At 45.2% G+C, this 17726-nt stretch overlaps 3 protein-coding genes across 3 annotated transcripts; all 3 read right to left on the bottom strand.

The window, feature by feature from the left end:
• Nucleotides 1–9444: 9444 nt before the first annotated feature.
• Nucleotides 9445–10757, bottom strand: LOC123117170 (BTB/POZ and MATH domain-containing protein 1-like). Its single transcript, XM_044537993.1, has one exon. The coding sequence runs from the start codon at nucleotides 10624–10626 to the stop codon at nucleotides 9445–9447; it is 1182 nt and encodes a 393-aa protein (XP_044393928.1). The 5' UTR covers nucleotides 10627–10757.
• A 2907-nt stretch (nucleotides 10758–13664) lies between these two features.
• Nucleotides 13665–14744, bottom strand: LOC123117169 (BTB/POZ and MATH domain-containing protein 1-like). The gene has a single exon (XM_044537992.1). It carries the CDS (start codon nucleotides 14742–14744, stop codon nucleotides 13665–13667), a length of 1080 nt encoding a protein of 359 aa, XP_044393927.1.
• Nucleotides 14745–16112: 1368 nt separating this feature from the next.
• LOC123115112 (BTB/POZ and MATH domain-containing protein 2-like) lies at nucleotides 16113–17198 on the bottom strand. Its single transcript, XM_044536372.1, has one exon. It carries the CDS (start codon nucleotides 17187–17189, stop codon nucleotides 16113–16115), a length of 1077 nt encoding a protein of 358 aa, XP_044392307.1. The 5' UTR covers nucleotides 17190–17198.
• Between the last annotated feature and the right edge of the window lie 528 nt (nucleotides 17199–17726).

Genomic DNA, 17726 nt, shown 5'->3' with positions numbered 1-17726 from the left:
TAGCCAGCTCATTCAAGAGCGGGAAGCCCAAACGATCCAAAGCTTGCACATATCCGATCATCTTGATCACATGTGGGCTCAGTGGATCACCTTCCTTCAGCTTGCAATCCATCAAGGATCGCCAGACATTGAACCTTTCGGTCCTAGCCTGTGTCTGAAACATGCTCTTGAGACTCTCGATCATATCGTAAGCCTCAACATTTTCGAAATGCTATTGCAAATCGGGCTCCATACAAGCCAACATCAGACAGCTGATCTTCGTTGATTCATCAACGAGTTTTTGGTAGGCATTCCTAGTTGTGGCATTAGCATTATCGGCAGGTTCCTCTGGAAGTGGATCCTCTAGAACATGTTCCTTTTTATCATGCTTGAGAACAATTCTCAGATTTCTATACCAGGTGGTAAAGTTTGTTCCATTCAGTTTATCCTTTTCCAGAATTGATTTCAATGGAAAGTTGGGTTGAGCAGGTGGTGCCATTGATCTACAACAGAAAATATGCAATCACTAAGCAATGTGTTTATGTAGAGTAATTCACCTAAACAGAAATACTCCCACTGAAGTCAGCATCCCTCCGCAAACTCTCAGTGATTCAGGATCCGACTAGCGCATGCGACTAGTAAGCTTTAGCATCACTGCTAGCCAACATACCTATCCGGTAAGCAACTCCTTGCTAATCGCATCTCTATACGACTCCTGTCGGTCGGGAAGGTATCTCATACCCCGGCTCCCAACCTTCTTTGCCACAAGGCCCAAAACCGTTTTGATGGCCTTGTCAAGTTAACCTGACGCAGTGCATGTCCGTGTCCGACACGAACCCTTCAGTTCAAGGACACCCAGCAGCACCTCAATTTTATGAGCCCACTACTAGACGTACTTGACGTGCAAAGGTGCAACATCGGGGATGGCAATTCGCTTGATATTCATGAGGGATCATTCTACCATTCTAACATGCATAGAATCAAAGAAGCATAACAATCACATATAAACATATATTGTGAAATAGTATGGCTCCTTCATGGATGTTCTTCCAGGTCGGCTCCGACTCTGATAACCATCTACGAACTCCATCTTGTTTGTCACGCCGGGACGCCAAGCCACCAACCTGATCTCTATTATCCAACTACTACAACTAGTAATGAATTTTACATAGAGTCACAAGTCGACACGCAGGTCATTATACAATATAATGACAGCACTTTGGCTCCTGCCGGCTGACGAACATGACACGCAGGCCATGTATAAATTACACACATGCATGACATACACATGAGCCATACTATTCACATCAAACCTGCAAAACAAAGTTATGCATAGAATCACATTCTACCGGTTTGTGTGTTGGGTATGAAATACACGGCGCTACGCACACGTTTTCAGAAATCACAGATCACATCTGAACTCCGATCACGCCGAATTCTCTGATCTGACTGATCTTATCGATCATCGCGAACCCGATTCAGATTTACGTTTCACTGTTAACCTCGATGGCGGATAACCGACCGGTAGGGGTAGATCGTGTCACGACCTCATCGATCCCGATTGACAGAAAACATAGCCTCGACAATCCCCATGTGCAGTTGATCACATCAACCGTGCACATAGCCGAACTCATCAACGACAACATATCTCATCTTCCGCCTCCACATATCTAATATGCATATGATCTGAATCCAAATTCTATAGCAGAGGCTCTAATACCACTGTTGGGGTCTACGGTAGGGTGCATCGACTGCAAATTAATTTCCTACGCGCAGAACACCAAGAGCATGCTATGGGAGATGGATCACAGTTTGTTACCACTAGACGCGCAGTGCCGTGCAGCGGAAGAAGAGTTGGGGCAGCGCGTCTGCATGGATCGTCTCCTCCTTGTCCGATCTCCCTCGAACAGCCGGTCGTCCGATCCCACGTACAAGTTCGCCGGAGCGGCGCAAGTGCACCGCCTCTAACGGTATCCGCGTGTGCAAGAGGAACACCGTGTGGCGGACTGCTAGGTCCGATCACACAGTCGGCAGCGAGTGGAGGTGTCTATTCGCAACACATGCAAACCCTAGTCGCAGCACCGAAGAGATCAACCAAATAAGTGTGCCGCACCTCCACCTTATATAGGCGTCCATCGCGGGCTCAACACTTGGGCCTCGCACGGACCCTAAAGCCCAAAGTCTACTCGGTCATGTTCCTAGTCCAGTTCGGATCACATCCGACTAGTGTCCTACAAACCGACCTCGTAGGTTCCTTCCCTTAAGCGCGCGACCCCTTAGGTTCAAGTCAGCTTGGTCGCAATTCGGATCACCTCCGACCTGCACGGTTGGTAGCGGCCTCTAGCAAGGTGTGCCGACCATCAAGCAGACTATGAAGCTGGTTAGGCGAACCTGTACAACGTGTCACACTTCTGTTCCCTTTGTCGCACGATATATGTTGTCGGGCTCAAGGCAAGACTGTCATCCTTGTGCTAGCCCGACCTCTTTCTCATTCCAGTGATCCCGACCACTATCCGGATTATCTCATAACCCTTGTCGCATGGCCATGCTTATCCTGGTCGGATCACACGAGGGGTCCAGAGTATATCTCTCCTGATCGGAGGGGCAAATCCCATCTTGCTCGACCATGTCTCGCAGCATGGGACTGGACATACCCGAAACCTACCTTTGTAACTACCCGGCCACGAAGTAGCGTTTGGTCGGCCCAAAGGAAGTCTGTCACCATCCCGAGTACATGCGTCAGCTCAGGTCTTAGGACATAAAACGTATGTTGTACTAGAGACTCACAGATGACATATCGCTGCGTCTCATAGTTGGGTCTGTCCGACTCGGACCTTATCTCGACTCGGATCCGACTATGTCGAATCCGACCAGACCTTTCCAAGTCCATATTATCCGGTTAGTATCCAATGCTCCATGGCTAGTGAGACCAAGCCATCGACCGTGTCATATGCTAGTCTAGTCGGCTGCGCGTCCAGACAGCCCTTTCGACTAGGGACCTTTTAGGACAGTCATCATACAATGCATAGTCCCACAAACAAGTCACGTACTTGCTGATACACATCATTGATAATGTCCAAGGACTATCTTTATTCATAAACACATAGGAAATATCATCATACATGATTACCTCTAGGGCATATCTCCAACATCAATGAGGACTATGATGTTGGTTTATATTGTTATCAGCGAGACCGGGCAAGAATGCATCGTTAATGGGGAATCGACATCCTCTGCTAAAACGCCTCAACCTATCCTAGCTAAGCTTTTTATTGAAGGTTGAGAGAAGGTGATCAAGCACGAAGGGGACTCCAGTGCATCAACATCCCCTGCTCAAAAAACTCAACCTAGATAAGCTTCCCATTGAGGGTCAATAGGAGGAAAGTGATTTAGAAGATGTGTTTTGGTGATTTATGACAGAACAATTGAGGGGACTAAGTGATTAATTATCAAGTTTATTTTAGAAAATTAGTCATCGTGGATTTATGGATATCTATGGTATTCTCATTTATGAATTTCTCCTGAGCAATTTTACCCGGTACATCTCAGTTGTGACTTTGGCATTTTTGCATTTGAGAACTGCTCTATTTATTGTAGTATCAAGAAATTAGTTTTACCTGGCAGTTCTGAGTCATAGTCCTCATCGAGAAAAAGCCACCTTGTTGTTATCTGTCATTGCCTCAACTTATCCACGTAATTCCAACTATTGTGCTTTTCCTTGGTTTTTAGAACATGCCTTGGATGATTGGATGATTGATAAGTACTCCCACTGTAAACTCATACTAGCAGGTAGTGCGCGGCGGCACGCCGCGCCATAAGGACTGATAAGCAATTTAGTTTTTTTTGGTAATATTTGGTAAGTTGTCCCAAGATTTGGTTCGTGGTAGAGTAGTTCATACAAGGGTACATCTATTTGGTACATACATAGGTGATCTACAACATGTAGTGATAGTGGGTACTCGATGCAGAATTACGAAGCTTTTGTTCGCTTCTTATACCTATGATGTTGATCCTCCAGCCAGGTTTGTCTCTCTGATGTAGTGGTAGTGAAATAACCGCTGCTGGTCGGAATAGACATATCATCACCAACCAACCTATTCAAGCCGATCCACGCAAGCATGCCTCTTCCTCTTTGCTAGGTGAGTAATCTAAAGAATAGCAATACATACAACATTGTAATTCAATAGAAATCAGGTTAAGAAGCAATATATTCATTGAAAAGCAGCAAACTGTACACTTGAAATATCAATGAAGCACACATGTGCAATACTAAGGAACAACCTCATGTTACCCGAAAGCGTTTGAAATTCTCTAACTATTATACGCCATTCTAACATTATTTTCTGGAACAACCTTTCTACCTGTCCCAGCCATATCATACATGCAAAAAACATACTTCAATACATAGGCTGCTATAGCCAAATATGGACAACAGGTGTCCAATAATCAGGACCATAACATCATGACAGAGAAGAAATAGAACTTGGACCTAGTCAATATGATTATCCCTAGTCAATATGATTATCTCAATCCGAGACGAATGCTCTCTCTTCAGATTTACTGAATGTGGTTAGTACTGAAAACAGAGACCAATCTCTAGCATAAATCATATTTTTAACGAAGCATGTAGGTGAATAAAATCCAAGCTGCTTCATGGAAACGAGTGGCTAACTCAATACGCAAGTGGAACTTGAATTTTAAGCTAAAGTAGAAATGAATGAACTCGGAAATTTGGAATAAACCATTGAGAACTCAAGTGAATGATCTCACTTGAAGCCTGGGCCTTGGCAATTCAACATGAACATGTCTTCTCTGCCTACCAAGAAACTGCAATGTTTCAATCATCTTCTTGCTGGCTACAAATTCTGCACCTAGACACTGGAAACATAGAAGGGAAGGGACGACACAAACATAGCAAATAACAAGGATATGCATTGGTTGAAAGGGAAGCAAGGAAATGACATCTACTATGGCCCAGTTTTGGAGACCATTAACCAGTTAAGCAAATAGAAAAAATATTGACATAGTATATACTGTAACAGGCGGACAGTATATTATTCACCAAAAGAGAGCTTCTGCAAGCACAAGAGCGACTCCAATTTCCCAAGGAATTCAAAAAATTAACTTCTATCAAGGTGAACAGTTGTTGTGTTCTTTTAACCAATTCAATTAAAACGCATTATGTGCAAGGCGGTACAACTCCTCTCCTCTAATTATAACTAGTAAATTGTACGTGCTTTGCATGCCATTTAAATATATATATAAAGCATGGGAAAATACATTTGAATATGTATTATCTTTTCTAGAATCCTACCGGACAAGATCCAACTTGGTTCTTACCTCTATAGAATTCAGATTGTTCTAGACTCTTTTTATTAGAGTATCAGATAAGCATGTGAATAGATGCTTCTAGAACACATGAGATGGTTGAGTTGGGGGTTCAATTAGAAGGCCACGTGGCAGAATTCTATGAGTTGAAAACTATATCCAACGGATGATAATGCTCGGATTTGCCTTCTCCTCACCGTTGGATGAGCATATCCAACGACCAAGATTTGAAGCTATTGGCACACTATATAGTGGTGTAGATATGGATATACTGCATACGAAAGGAAACCTTATTTACAGCTAAAGCTACGAAATTAAAGCTCCAATTGACCACTGAACCTTACAACATAGCCGTTAAGTATAGGGAGACACATAAAAACCTGGATCTGCTACAAAGATGGTTCTTGTACGATCAGCTGAATATATAGTACTATAAACGCTAAGTGCAACTATGCAAACTTTTATCTACCAATCACACAAATACAAATGGCAAAACTAAATGATATTAAGGAACAAAATGAAGAGTTCATGAAGGGGAGAAGTAGGAAACTTGTTTGGTCTGAAATTTTGACATGTCTAAAACATGACAGTACAGACTTTACAATGTTCATTTGAATAAAATCTGGCCCAACCTTATTCCAAGGTAGAATAGGTCAAGAGGACCATTTACCCAGCACCTTGCTGCCATGGCATAAATGCTATGAAACTGAATCACAAAAATACCTGCAGAGATAGCTGCAGAACCGTAAAGAGCATAAAACCTCATGTGAATACGTTTGGAATATTAATCTTCTCTATCAAAATTTCCAGAGAGAAAATTAATAGCTGATTATGAGGTCCAAATTCAGTTACATAACCAACAAATACATCTCCTGCCTCTCAAATTAAATTCACAAAAGCAGCAGCTTTGAACTACAGAGTAAATAGAAAAATCTACAAAAAAGAAGAGTCACAACAGAATAGGGAAGGTTGTATTATCAATGGCCCCACATACAGGAGCTTCCATCACATACAGAAGCTTCCATCAAAAGGCTTGAAACCTGCAAAGTAATGTACAATGATGCTCCATCTCATGCATAAGCTTTGTCAGTGTCACTTTGAGAAACCTTATTTACATACTTCCTACAATTATATCAAGAATACAGGATGTGCCCTTGCACCCCCATGTTCTTCAGTCTTCACTGTCCGATCTTTTTCAAGCACATGAATATTGGTTCTGCCTGTAATGTTCACAAGCGATAGTCAGACGATTGACAATGCTATATCTGAAAATTTATAGTAATCACTGGAAAATCTTGCACAATGAAATGAACTCATAAAAACTGAGAGCAGATCCATTATTCTAAGTACACCCATCATATGTCACTTGGGATCAATAAAAATTTCTTCAGATCAATCAAACTTATCTCAAATCAATAAATTTCACTGAAACCACATGGAAACCTTCCAATTTTCAGAAGAAACAGAAATCAAGAATAGAAGCTTGAACTAATTAGTCACATCACTCATCCATCCCGGAAACTTTGTAGATCGAAGCCTTTAAACAGGAGTCTGTACCCAACTATGAAGCTCACCGCACGTCATTCAGAGAACACAGATTTGGATGAATAGTATGGGGATTTGGCCTCACCGGTGGGAGCGGTGTGTCATACGACTGAATGCCCGTGGTCACCCTCACATGATGTCACATCGGGCCAGTCCATCTGACGTTGTTGTTCCCTCGCGTGCATATTGGACCTTGTGTGGCTCCCCGCCGGCCGGATCTCACCACACAATACGGACCTGGCCGGCCATCGTAGTCGTACAGGCATCATAGCACAATGGGATGGCGACGGCGAGGCTCATCATAGTGGGAAGCAGTGAGGTCCATCTCCAACAGCTCTCGACGCCACCGCCACGCCTTCTTTGGCCACTGCACCATCCCCGCTCCTCCCCTCATCCATCTCGCACCTCTCCATCACTGAGGCGGGGAGACTGGGATTGGACTCGAGGCTTCGAGAGAGACAAGAAAAATATCTACAAAATCGCAGCGCAGGACATGTACAGCCCAGAAGGCCTGGTCAAAGTGCAAACCGCAAATGCTACAGGCCCGAGATGAAAGAAAAGATACTCCCTCCATCCCGTAATGTAAGACGTTTTTTTGACACTACCATGCGTCACACGCGTCAAGTCCACAGGGAGGGATAGAAACGTGGCAAACGAAGGAAACGAAGCACTTTATTCACACGCGTAATTTTTACAGCCACCATGAAAAAAAATCCAAAAAAACAGGAAAAAGAATCCCTTGCGGGCCTAGTCTTCTTTGTAGTGTCAAAAAAAATGTCTTACATTATGGGACGGAGGGAGTATGATCGAAGGTTCTACCATGTGTCACATGCGTCAAGTCCACATGGTGGGATAGAAACGTGGCAAACGAAGGAAACGGAGCACTTTCGTCACACGCGTAATTTTTACAACCACCGTGAAAAAAATCTAAAAAAAACCAGGGAAAAGAATCCTTGCGGACCTAGTCTTCTTAGTATAAGACTTTTATATCTCTAAAATGTTTTATATTAGTTTACAGATAAATAATATTTTTCTTCTGAAACATACACGCAACCATACCAGTAAGAAAATATATCCTTTTAGATAACCCCCGGGTCGCCCCGCTTGGGTCACCACGGGGGCGATCCAGCCGCGCCGCCACAGGTCTCCCACCAACCTCTTCCTCGTCTAGCCGTCGCCTGAGGCCCTACCGGCGAACCCTGCATGGGTCCGGGACGAAGACAGCGGGGCGTTCTTTGAGTCGACCTCTCCTTCCCAACTTGGATCCCATCGGCAGCGGCCCACAGGATGCCTCGGGAGGATCTACGGGGTGACGGTAGCAGGGCTTCCACGCTCTCCAACGAGCGGCCGCATGGTGTCGGATGCGCTGGGAGGCCCAGATGCATGATGTGGTCATGCGTGCTCGAGGCAATGGTGCTCCGGTTCAGGTGTGCTTCTTCTTCGGGCGTCGTAGTCCTCGACGCGATATCCCTCCGAGGGCGGCGGATGCGGCGGCCACCCTCGGGATTGGCTGGGGCGAGACCAGTGGGGTGAGTGCGCGCAGCAACCAGGGCGGCGTTCCTGGCCATGCAGCGGTGGAGCTCGCCTCCATGCCCGCAGGAGCTCGCACGCTTCCTTGGCTATGGTGGGTGGCCGTGTGCCGTGGATCCGGACCCCACCCAGATCCGTCGTCAATGGGGCCCGTGGCCAGACGGCAACACATAGAGGGTCAAAGAGGGATGTTGGATCCCTGTCGGCGTTCCGGCTATTACGCGCGCAGTCACAACGTGGTTTCGGGTAGCTACTAGTTCAGCGTGGCCCAACTGCCGGTGAAAACCATGTCGAGCTCGGTCATGGAGGACGACGACGAGGCCATGGGCGTCGTCTCCTAGCCGAAGGCATCGTCGGTTGCAATCGTCGTCACCGCGTTTCGGCTGCTCCAAGGAAAACCTAGTTTTTTGTCTCTCGGGTCGGACTATGACGGTGCCTTCGAGACTGTCTTCCTCTTGGGGGCACTGTTTGGAGAGGTGCTGCCTCGAGGGGACAAGGGAAGAAGCGGTGTTGCATGTATCGCATTGATGATGGCGGGTATCAGCTGCATGGTACAACGGAGTCTGGGCGACAGACGCGTGTTGAGGGGCACGCGCAGGAGGGTGACACTATCTGACATCATGATGGCGTCAACGGCAGAAGGGACTGATAAGGTCAATGTATTGAGCACTCCTGACGAAGATGAGACGACGAAAGATGGTGGCGGCGGATTATGGAGCATGCACATGCAATGCGCATTGAGGGTTTGCTAGACCGGTCAGTGCTCCCGACTCACCGGCGGGCGGCTTGGCCAGGCCACCGGATTACATGGTGTATGTTTGATGCAAGGTCAAGTCACATCGTCAAAGCTTGCAGGCATCATAATAACTTTTGTGACGAAGGTGGTTTTGAGTTGATTCATGTATTTATTTCATAAGGCTTTGTTGAATAATTTGATAAAAATGATTGTGTCCAACGATCGATGCAGAGACCGGGGATTAATTATTCTCCTTTAAAAAAATACGTTGAGAGCATAATCATTACTATAAAAAATTGGATGACATCGATAATACTACGGAAGCATTACTTCCGGAATGTCATGATAATATCCTTTTCTGAATTCAGCCGGATGATTCTATCTCTCAGCTCCTCAACAACAGACCAGCCGTAGCTGGCTAGCAGATGCTCAAAGCCATCACTTGCCACCATCGCATCAAAGTTGGACGGAGAAGCAAGGAACTGCAAACAAGCTTTATTGAGACGACGGAAACCATGCTGCCTAGCCAAAGCCAAGCTGGTCGCCACCATGTTGGAATCAATGTGACTGCACAATTTCTCCTCGCATATCACCTTAAGCCTAGGGATGTCGTACCTGTCAGCCGCTTCGAGTAGATGCCCGGCCATCACCACATCATGTAGAGGAACGGAGTCGGTGTATATGAAATGGAGCAAGTACTCGAACACATCAGGTTCCATGTCACGAATTTCAATAGTACTGCATGAACTCTCCACCAGGGCACCGAGGAGCCCCGCCTTGAACACGGATGACCGAGCAGCTAGGACACACCTGTGAGCCGGGAATGTCCGTCCGCCCACTTGAAAAGTCAGGTCCGCTCCATCATTGCTCTGTAGGAGATCGCCGAGATGCCGGTGCAGGTCGCTTGGAGGAATCCTTGCTTCTTGGTCGATGTCCTTGACGACGGTGACATCACACCTGATGGTGAGACAATCGTCTCTAAGGTGCGGCGATACCTCAAGGCCAGCCTTGTGGATGAAGTCATGGTAGCCACGGTCTGGAGCCCTCCTTGAGAAGGTGTGTAGAGGGATGGTACGGCTGTACGAAGGCACCGGATTTCCATTCTTGTCGAGCACGCTGAGCTTCAATTTGGCCTTGGCCTTCACGTCCTCGGCATCGGCAGCTTCAAGCTGCACATAGAGAGAGATATAATTGTCACAGTGCTTAGGATAGCCGTTGGGGTAATATCTCACGACCCAGTTGTGGCCTCCAACGCTGAATGGGGCGGAAGTCATGCACTCCCCGTTCTTGAGCAGCGCGTTGGCCATTGAGTATCCGTCTATCTTGAGCACATACGACCTCTTCTCGGATTCAGCGATCATGGCAGCAGGGATCTCGTAGGGCTCTGCCATTATGGAGGTAGGCTTGGACTCGGAGTAAGATGGAGGGCTGGCGGGAGGAAAGATTTTGCTGCGCCTATCTGTGGCGGGAGGTGCACTTGGGAACGCCGGTTCACCAGTCGAACTCATAGCCCCAACGCCGAGTACACAAGCAGCGTGACTCGATTGATTCTTGCCGCCGGCCGGCCGGCCGGCCGGAACGGAACGGAAGCGTACGCACGAGAAACAGTCGAACCGATTGGAATCGGTCCTGTTTCTTTTGATTTATTGATATTTGAACTCAACTCACGGGATTTCCTACAATCCCTGGCGTATGTAAAGGCCTGATGTACGTTCTGGAGGAATACTCGGTGACCGACTCTAATACTAACCAACTCGGTATGGAGTACTGACCATACCAGGACACATGCACGCTCTGTGTAAGTTTGTGTTTATGTCTAACACGGAACATCTCGATCTACTAGTACGGAGTATATGTTTGCGTCCTGTCTGCCCTGCCTGACATATACTCCGCTCATTTACCTTCACGGGGGGACGCCGTTGCGTTGCCCTTGGTGAGAGGTGAAAGGAGCCGCGATGGAGCATTGGCACATGGAAGGTTTTGCTTGTGCCCGACTATTGATTTGGGTCACGTTGACCGAAGCGGGAGGAAGCTCATCATTTTTTTTCAAGAGGAAACTTCTATTCTATTCATGATCAATCGGACCAATCAAGGCAGTACAGAGAGCATAAAAAATAACCAAAAATACAACCATGTCCATGGATCATCTAGCGATGACTACAAGCACTCGAGCGTGCAAAAGGTGTGTCGTCTTCATCGCCCCTCCATCACCCGAACCGGACAAACCTTGTTGTAGTAACAGTTGGGAAGTCGTCGTGCTAAGGTCACATGGGATCAGCGCAGCAGAGCTGCAATCATCCCTGATAAAGAGATTCGTAGATCAGAAGGATCAAACTTGTAAACACCCAAATGCAGACCCAAAAAGATTCATCGAAGACCAACACCGGCCGAATCTCGTGAGACCCGGCAAAGACACATGTCCACAACACCCTCCAACAACGCAAATCAAAGACCAACACCAATCGAATCTCGTGAGACCTGTGAAGACACGTGTCCACACACCCTCCAACGAACACTGGACGCACCATCAGGATAGGGGATCGAATGGTGGAGATATTATTCCTACTGAGAGACATCGCCATTGCCACAAAGCCCCAATCAAGACACAAAATCCAACAAAATGAGAGCGGGGTCCCTCCCGCCAGCAGGGGTTCGAGATCCTCTGGACCTTCACGGCATAAAGGCCATAAGAGATCGGGAGGAATGGCGGCAACACCGACTGGAGGAGAAGGAGAGCCTGTGTCTTGTGAAGTAGGGGAGAACATGTGCGTGTAACCTAATGGCACTGGAGTTGGTCAAGCAAAGATGGCGGAAAATAATCATTTTTGGCAGATAATAAAGGGTGCGTGCATTGGATCGGTAGACGTTTGCACTAGCGCCACACACTATCTTCGATTCTTTTCGGGTATAAAACCAAGTGATGAACGAAACGACCTCAATGAACTCAATTAGGAAGAGCAGAGGAGGGCAAAGTAGCCATGCAACAACCAGGTCATCCTCGAGAGCCCTCACCAGGCAACACAGGGCTGTGTCCATGTTCTCCAAAAAACAAAAGAGGGGGGGGGGGGGGGGGGGGGGGGGGGGGGGCTATGTATATGGCTTACAACGAGTCCTATCGCTCACGTCTGTCCTGCACATCTGCTCATCCGGGAGACGTCCTTTCCAGAGCTTAAGGCGCCAAGTGGCCAACCATCGCCCTCTCGCTCGCTCTGGCCGGCTCTTCACAAGGGGGTTTTTTCGCCCAAAATTTTATGTTGTTCATTGATGTCCAAGAAATTTTTTTCTGAATTTTTTGAAACAAATTGGGAAATCAAACATAGTTTATGGATTTAAATAAATTTCATAAATTTTTAAAATGATCACAAAATTTAATAAAACAGCTCATGGTTTTTTTAAAAATATCGTGAGTTAAAGCAAGTTCACGAAATTTGAAAAAAGTTCAAAAATTTCTTCAATTTGATTTTACTGCGAGTTTTATAAATATCACAAAATTACAAAAAATATAAAGAAATTAAAAAAATCACGAATTTACAAAAAATTCATTGAGTGAATGATTGTTCACAATCTTTTTTTTACTACGAAAGCTTAAATTTTGATTGCATCCTTTCTTCTCGGCCTAAAATGAATGCTTTTATTGTCGGTATGTAAACAACAACAACCGGAGAACATCTGGTTATCATGTTTCTTTTGAATATTTTAGAGATTTTTTAATCTGAAATCATCATGTTGGAAGCGCAATATGAATTTGAGTTTTTAAACCAATTTGCTATAATATATTCTTATGATGAAGTTCATGTATAAAAGGTACTATTGTTTATGCATCTAGTATTATTCTATCCACACCTTTTTCTGAGTTTAGGTATTTTAGGATCTCGTATGAAATTCTTAGGAAACAAAAAATGATGATTCCTTGTATTTTTTATTCTGAATTTCAAACAAACAATAGAGTGTATTGTGTAAAAGCAATTCCTAATTTACATATAATAATAAACTAAAGGTGGCTCTTTATCGCATCTAGATGTATTTCATATGTAAACTTGATCTATGTTTTCTGAATTTATTTATCAAAGATTTCATAGGGAGTTTGACGGACATCCAATTAGCAAATTTCTTTTATTATTTCAATTATTATTATTTTCAATTGGTTTTTTTTACTTTATAAGTGTTCTTATAGTAATTTGATTCAAGCTTTTCTATCAAAGATTTCGTGTGGAGATTGAAGAAAACTAGAATTATTTTTATTCTGATTTCGTGTGCAGATGACACACACACGTCCGTAAAATTGTTATTTCCGCAAGCATCGTCCTTAGGTCTATCATTTTCGAAGGCGAACATCGGATAATCAAACAACACTTTTCTTCTTCTCGTAAGAAGAAAAAGTAACCATACTAGTCGCCTGAACATATATTAAACTGAATGATCGGTACTATATTTTATTTCTCAAACTTGCACGAAACCATACATGGAGAAGTAGCATAACAATTGTACCGATTAGTACTAAAAGTTGGATGGCATATATATGGAAATAGTACCAAACGCATTACTACTAAATTGCCATGATAACATCCTTTGCCGACTTAAATTCAGACGGGATCATTCTAGCTATGAGCTCCTTGAGAACAGATGGGCAGCTTGATTTCAGATGCTCATACCCATCACTTGCCACCATCGCATCGAAGTTGGACGGAGAAGCAAGGAACTGCAAACAAGCTTCTTTGAGACGATGGAATCCATGCTGCTCGGCTAAAGCCAAACTGGTTGCCACCATGTTAGAGTCGATGTGATTGCACAATTTCTCCTCACATATCTGCTTCAGCCTGATGATGTTGTATCTGTCAGCTGCTACCAGTAGATGGCCAGCCATAACCACACCAGTTTCGCCTTTGTTGGAAGCCATCTCAAGCTCAGGGACAGAGTCGGTGTATATGAAGTGGAGCAAGGACTCGAACACATGAGCTTCCATGTCATGAATTTCAATAGGAAGAGCTGCGGAACTCTCCTTCATGGCGCCGAGGAGCTCCGCCTTGAAGACCGATGACCTAGCAGCAAGGACACACCTGTGAGCGGAGAATCTCTTTCCACCAACCTGAAAGACTAGGTCTGCTGCGTCTTTGTTCTTGAGGAGGTCACCCAGATGTTGGTGCAGGTCGCTGGGAGCAACCCTTGTTTCTTGGCTCTTGATCTCCTTTGCCACGGTGAGATCACACCTGATGGTGAGACAATCATCTCTCAGGTACGCCGATCTCTCCAGATCAGCCCTCTTGATCGCGAGTTCGGAGCCCCAGACTGAACTTTTAGAGAAGGTACGCATTGGGTTGGTATGGCTGTAGGAAGGCACGGGTTCTCCATTCTTGTCAAGTACACTGAGCGTGAATTTCGCCTTCACATCTTCAGCACCAGCAGATTCGAGACATAGATAAAGAGAGATGGAATCGGCATTAAACGCCCAGACAGCATTTGGGTAATATCTCACGGTCCATTTGTGGCCTCCAACAGTGAAAGGGGTAGAAGTCAGGCTCTCGCCGATCTTGAGTTGCGCCTTGACTCTTGAGTATTCATCTACCTTGAGCACAAATGACCTTTCCTCAGATACCATGGCCGCAGAGATCTTGCGTTGCTCTACCATTCTGGGGGCGGGATTGGGACTTGGGAGTACAACTGGGAGTGGGATGGGAGGGAGATTGGCGAGGAAAGATTTTGCTGCGTCTATCTATATACATATCTATATATATATGTACTGAACCGCAGCAACTTTTTCATTCTCCAAACGCATCACATCATGCTGATGCAGAGGCCGGGGAGTTCAACCTCCTTTTTGAAGATTTTTTTTATTTAGCAGACAACATAGATACAGCCATGCTTAACTGAAAACTAGAAAAAACCTGGTTTCCCCTACAATCCCTTCAGTCGATTTTTCTGAAACTGAAACAGGACTGCTCTCAACAGCATCACAAGTACCAGCAATATTCAGAGGGCCTTTAGAAAAACAATATTCAGAGGATTGAGGATTGTCATGTCCCTGTATGGAGGCGTAATGGCATGGTGGACTGGGGATTGTGGCATGGATCGTTTGCTACAGAAGCAAAGCACCGCTGGCGAAACAGAAAATGAACTGAATCCCTCTGTGTCCTTCCTCTGTATTTCTATCATTCCTCTCTAGATCTTCTTCCTCCTTATGTGTGATTGCTCTCCACAAGCAACGGTGTAGTATGTTCTGGCCGCGGCAACGGCTTATTAAAAAGAAACAGGGCAAATGTGAACTACCGTTGTAGTCGGCCACCAAAAAATAGGGAAGCAGTGACGAGCCCCTGGTCATCGACTCTTGTCATTTGGTCATGCATTCTTGACTGATTCTACCGGAAGCCTCATCTGCAACGGTTTTAGTTGGTACAAAGACCCAAGGTGATGAAGCTTCTATTTTCCAAAAAAGAAACAGAGTATAGACAATTTATGCGAGCATTAGAACAAGGATGGCACTAATTCTACAGACGTTTTCGCTAACGCACACTCCACATAGGCAAAAATGTCATGTAAGCAGACTATAAGTCCATTATTGTACTTGCTCTAAGGAATCAAAACTTTCTTTCCACTGTTCGTTAACACATCAGTAGATATGCATTTAAGGGGATTTATTTCATTTCCTCTAAATTCCAATCGTTTGTTTCCCAATTGGCACTTTCGGCCCGCCCGATTTAGTTCATGAATCTCAGAGCATGTTTCTGTCGTGTCCATCTCTAGGTTTTTTGGGTACGTGTCCATTGGTTTTGGGAGGTTGATTGGCAAACAACGGACAATCAAACAATACATTCACTCTTCTCACAAGAAAAATAAATAACCATGATTGCCTGAAAATATATTAAACCAAAATGATCGTTACTAAGTTTTTTTTTCAGGAACATGCAAGAAACCATACATGGAGAACTAGCATAACAATTGCATCAATTAGTACTAAAAATTTGGATAACATATGACAGTAGCACCAAACACATTACTACTAAGTTGTAGTGAGAATATCCTTTGCCACCTTCCATTCAGCCGGGAGGATTCTAGCTATCAGCTCCTTGAGAACAGATGGGCAGCTAGATCTCAGATGCTCATACCCATCACTTGCCACCATCGCCTCAAAGTTGGACGGAGAAGCAAGGAACCGCAAACAAGCTTCTTTGAGACGATGGAAACCATGCTGCTCGGCTAAAGCCAAGCTGGTGCCCACCATCCTCGAACCAATGTGATTGCACAATTTCTCCTCACATATCTGCTTCAGCCTGACGATGTTGTATCTGTCAGCTGCTACCAGCAGATGGCCAGCCATAACCACATCAGTTTCGCTTTTGTTGCTACCCATCTCAAGCACAGGAACAGAGTCGGTGTATATGAAGTGGAGCAAGGACTTGAACACATCAGCTTCCATGTCATGAATTTTAATAGTACTAGCTGCAGAGCTCTCCTTCTTGGCGCCGAGGAGCTCGGCCTTGAAGACTGATGAGCGAGCAGCAAGGACACACCTGTGGGCTGAGAAACTTTGTGCGCCGACTTCAAAGGTTAGGTCCGCAGCGTCCTTGTTCTTGAGGAGGTCGGCGAGATGGTGGTGCAGGTCGCTTGGTGAAACCTTTGCTTCTTCGCTCTTGATCTGCATGATGGTGACATTGCACCTGATGGTGAGACAATTGTCTCTCAGATGCGCCGATGCCTCCAAATCGGCCTTCTTGATCACGAGCGGGTAGCTCCAGGCTGAACCATCTGAGAAGATACGCAGAGGGTTGCTACAGCTGTATGAAGGCACAGGTTCTCCGTTCTTATCCAGCACAGCGAGCGTGTATTCCGCCTTCATATCTTCGACATCGGTGGATTCAAGACAAAGATAAAGAGAGATGGAATGGGCATAATTGTTAAGAAAACCGTTTGGGTAATATCTCACGACCCAGTTGTGGCCTCCAACACTGAATGAGGTAGAAATCACACACTGACCGTTCTTCACTAGCGCCTTGGCTCTCGAGTATCCATCCACCTTGAGCACATACGACCTTTCCTCAGATACCATGGCCGCTGAGATCTTGCATTGCTCTGCCATTCTCGGGGTGGGCTTCGCTTGGTAGATTGGACTAGTAGGATGGAAGACTGGCGAGCAAAGATTTCACTGCATCATGTACCTACTCCCTCCGTCCTTTAAAGAGTGTACTTCCAACTTTGTTGAAGTATATACGGAGGTTCACTTGGGAAGTTAAATCCATTCCTTTCACATTCAGTCAAACAAAAACACTTGTCTGTTCACATCTCGATCTAATTGTTTGCATCCGCCTGCCTGCCATTTACTACCCGTTTACCTTCACGAGGAGACGCCACTGCACTGCAAGCGAAGACCCGAAGACAGGCCAAACAAAACCTTTTCATCTGCCGATGCAATGCAATGCATGCAACAATGATGATTTTTCCTGTGGGTCAATGTGACTCAAATCTGACAGTCTGACCCCTCGACATAAACAAAACTTTTCATCTACCTACACCAAAAAAATGAACTTTTCTTCTTTTTGCGAAAAACAATAAACTTTTTCAGCTGCCAACACTTCATCTCCCACAAAATGGCAGAGCGCTTTTCTGTGAACAAAAA

This window comes from Triticum aestivum, chromosome 5B (genome assembly GCF_018294505.1).
Source record: "Triticum aestivum cultivar Chinese Spring chromosome 5B, IWGSC CS RefSeq v2.1, whole genome shotgun sequence".
Lineage (NCBI taxonomy): Eukaryota > Viridiplantae > Streptophyta > Magnoliopsida > Poales > Poaceae > Triticum > Triticum aestivum.
Note: the sequence above shows the minus strand (reverse complement) of the source record. Positions and strands in the feature narration are given on the sequence as shown.

Coding starts and splice junctions, on each gene's coding strand:
- LOC123117170 (XM_044537993.1), bottom strand. CDS start 10,626: ATGAGTTCGACTGGTGAACCGGCGTTCCCAAGTGCACCTCCCGCCACA.
- LOC123117169 (XM_044537992.1), bottom strand. CDS start 14,744: ATGGTAGAGCAACGCAAGATCTCTGCGGCCATGGTATCTGAGGAAAGG.
- LOC123115112 (XM_044536372.1), bottom strand. CDS start 17,189: ATGGCAGAGCAATGCAAGATCTCAGCGGCCATGGTATCTGAGGAAAGG.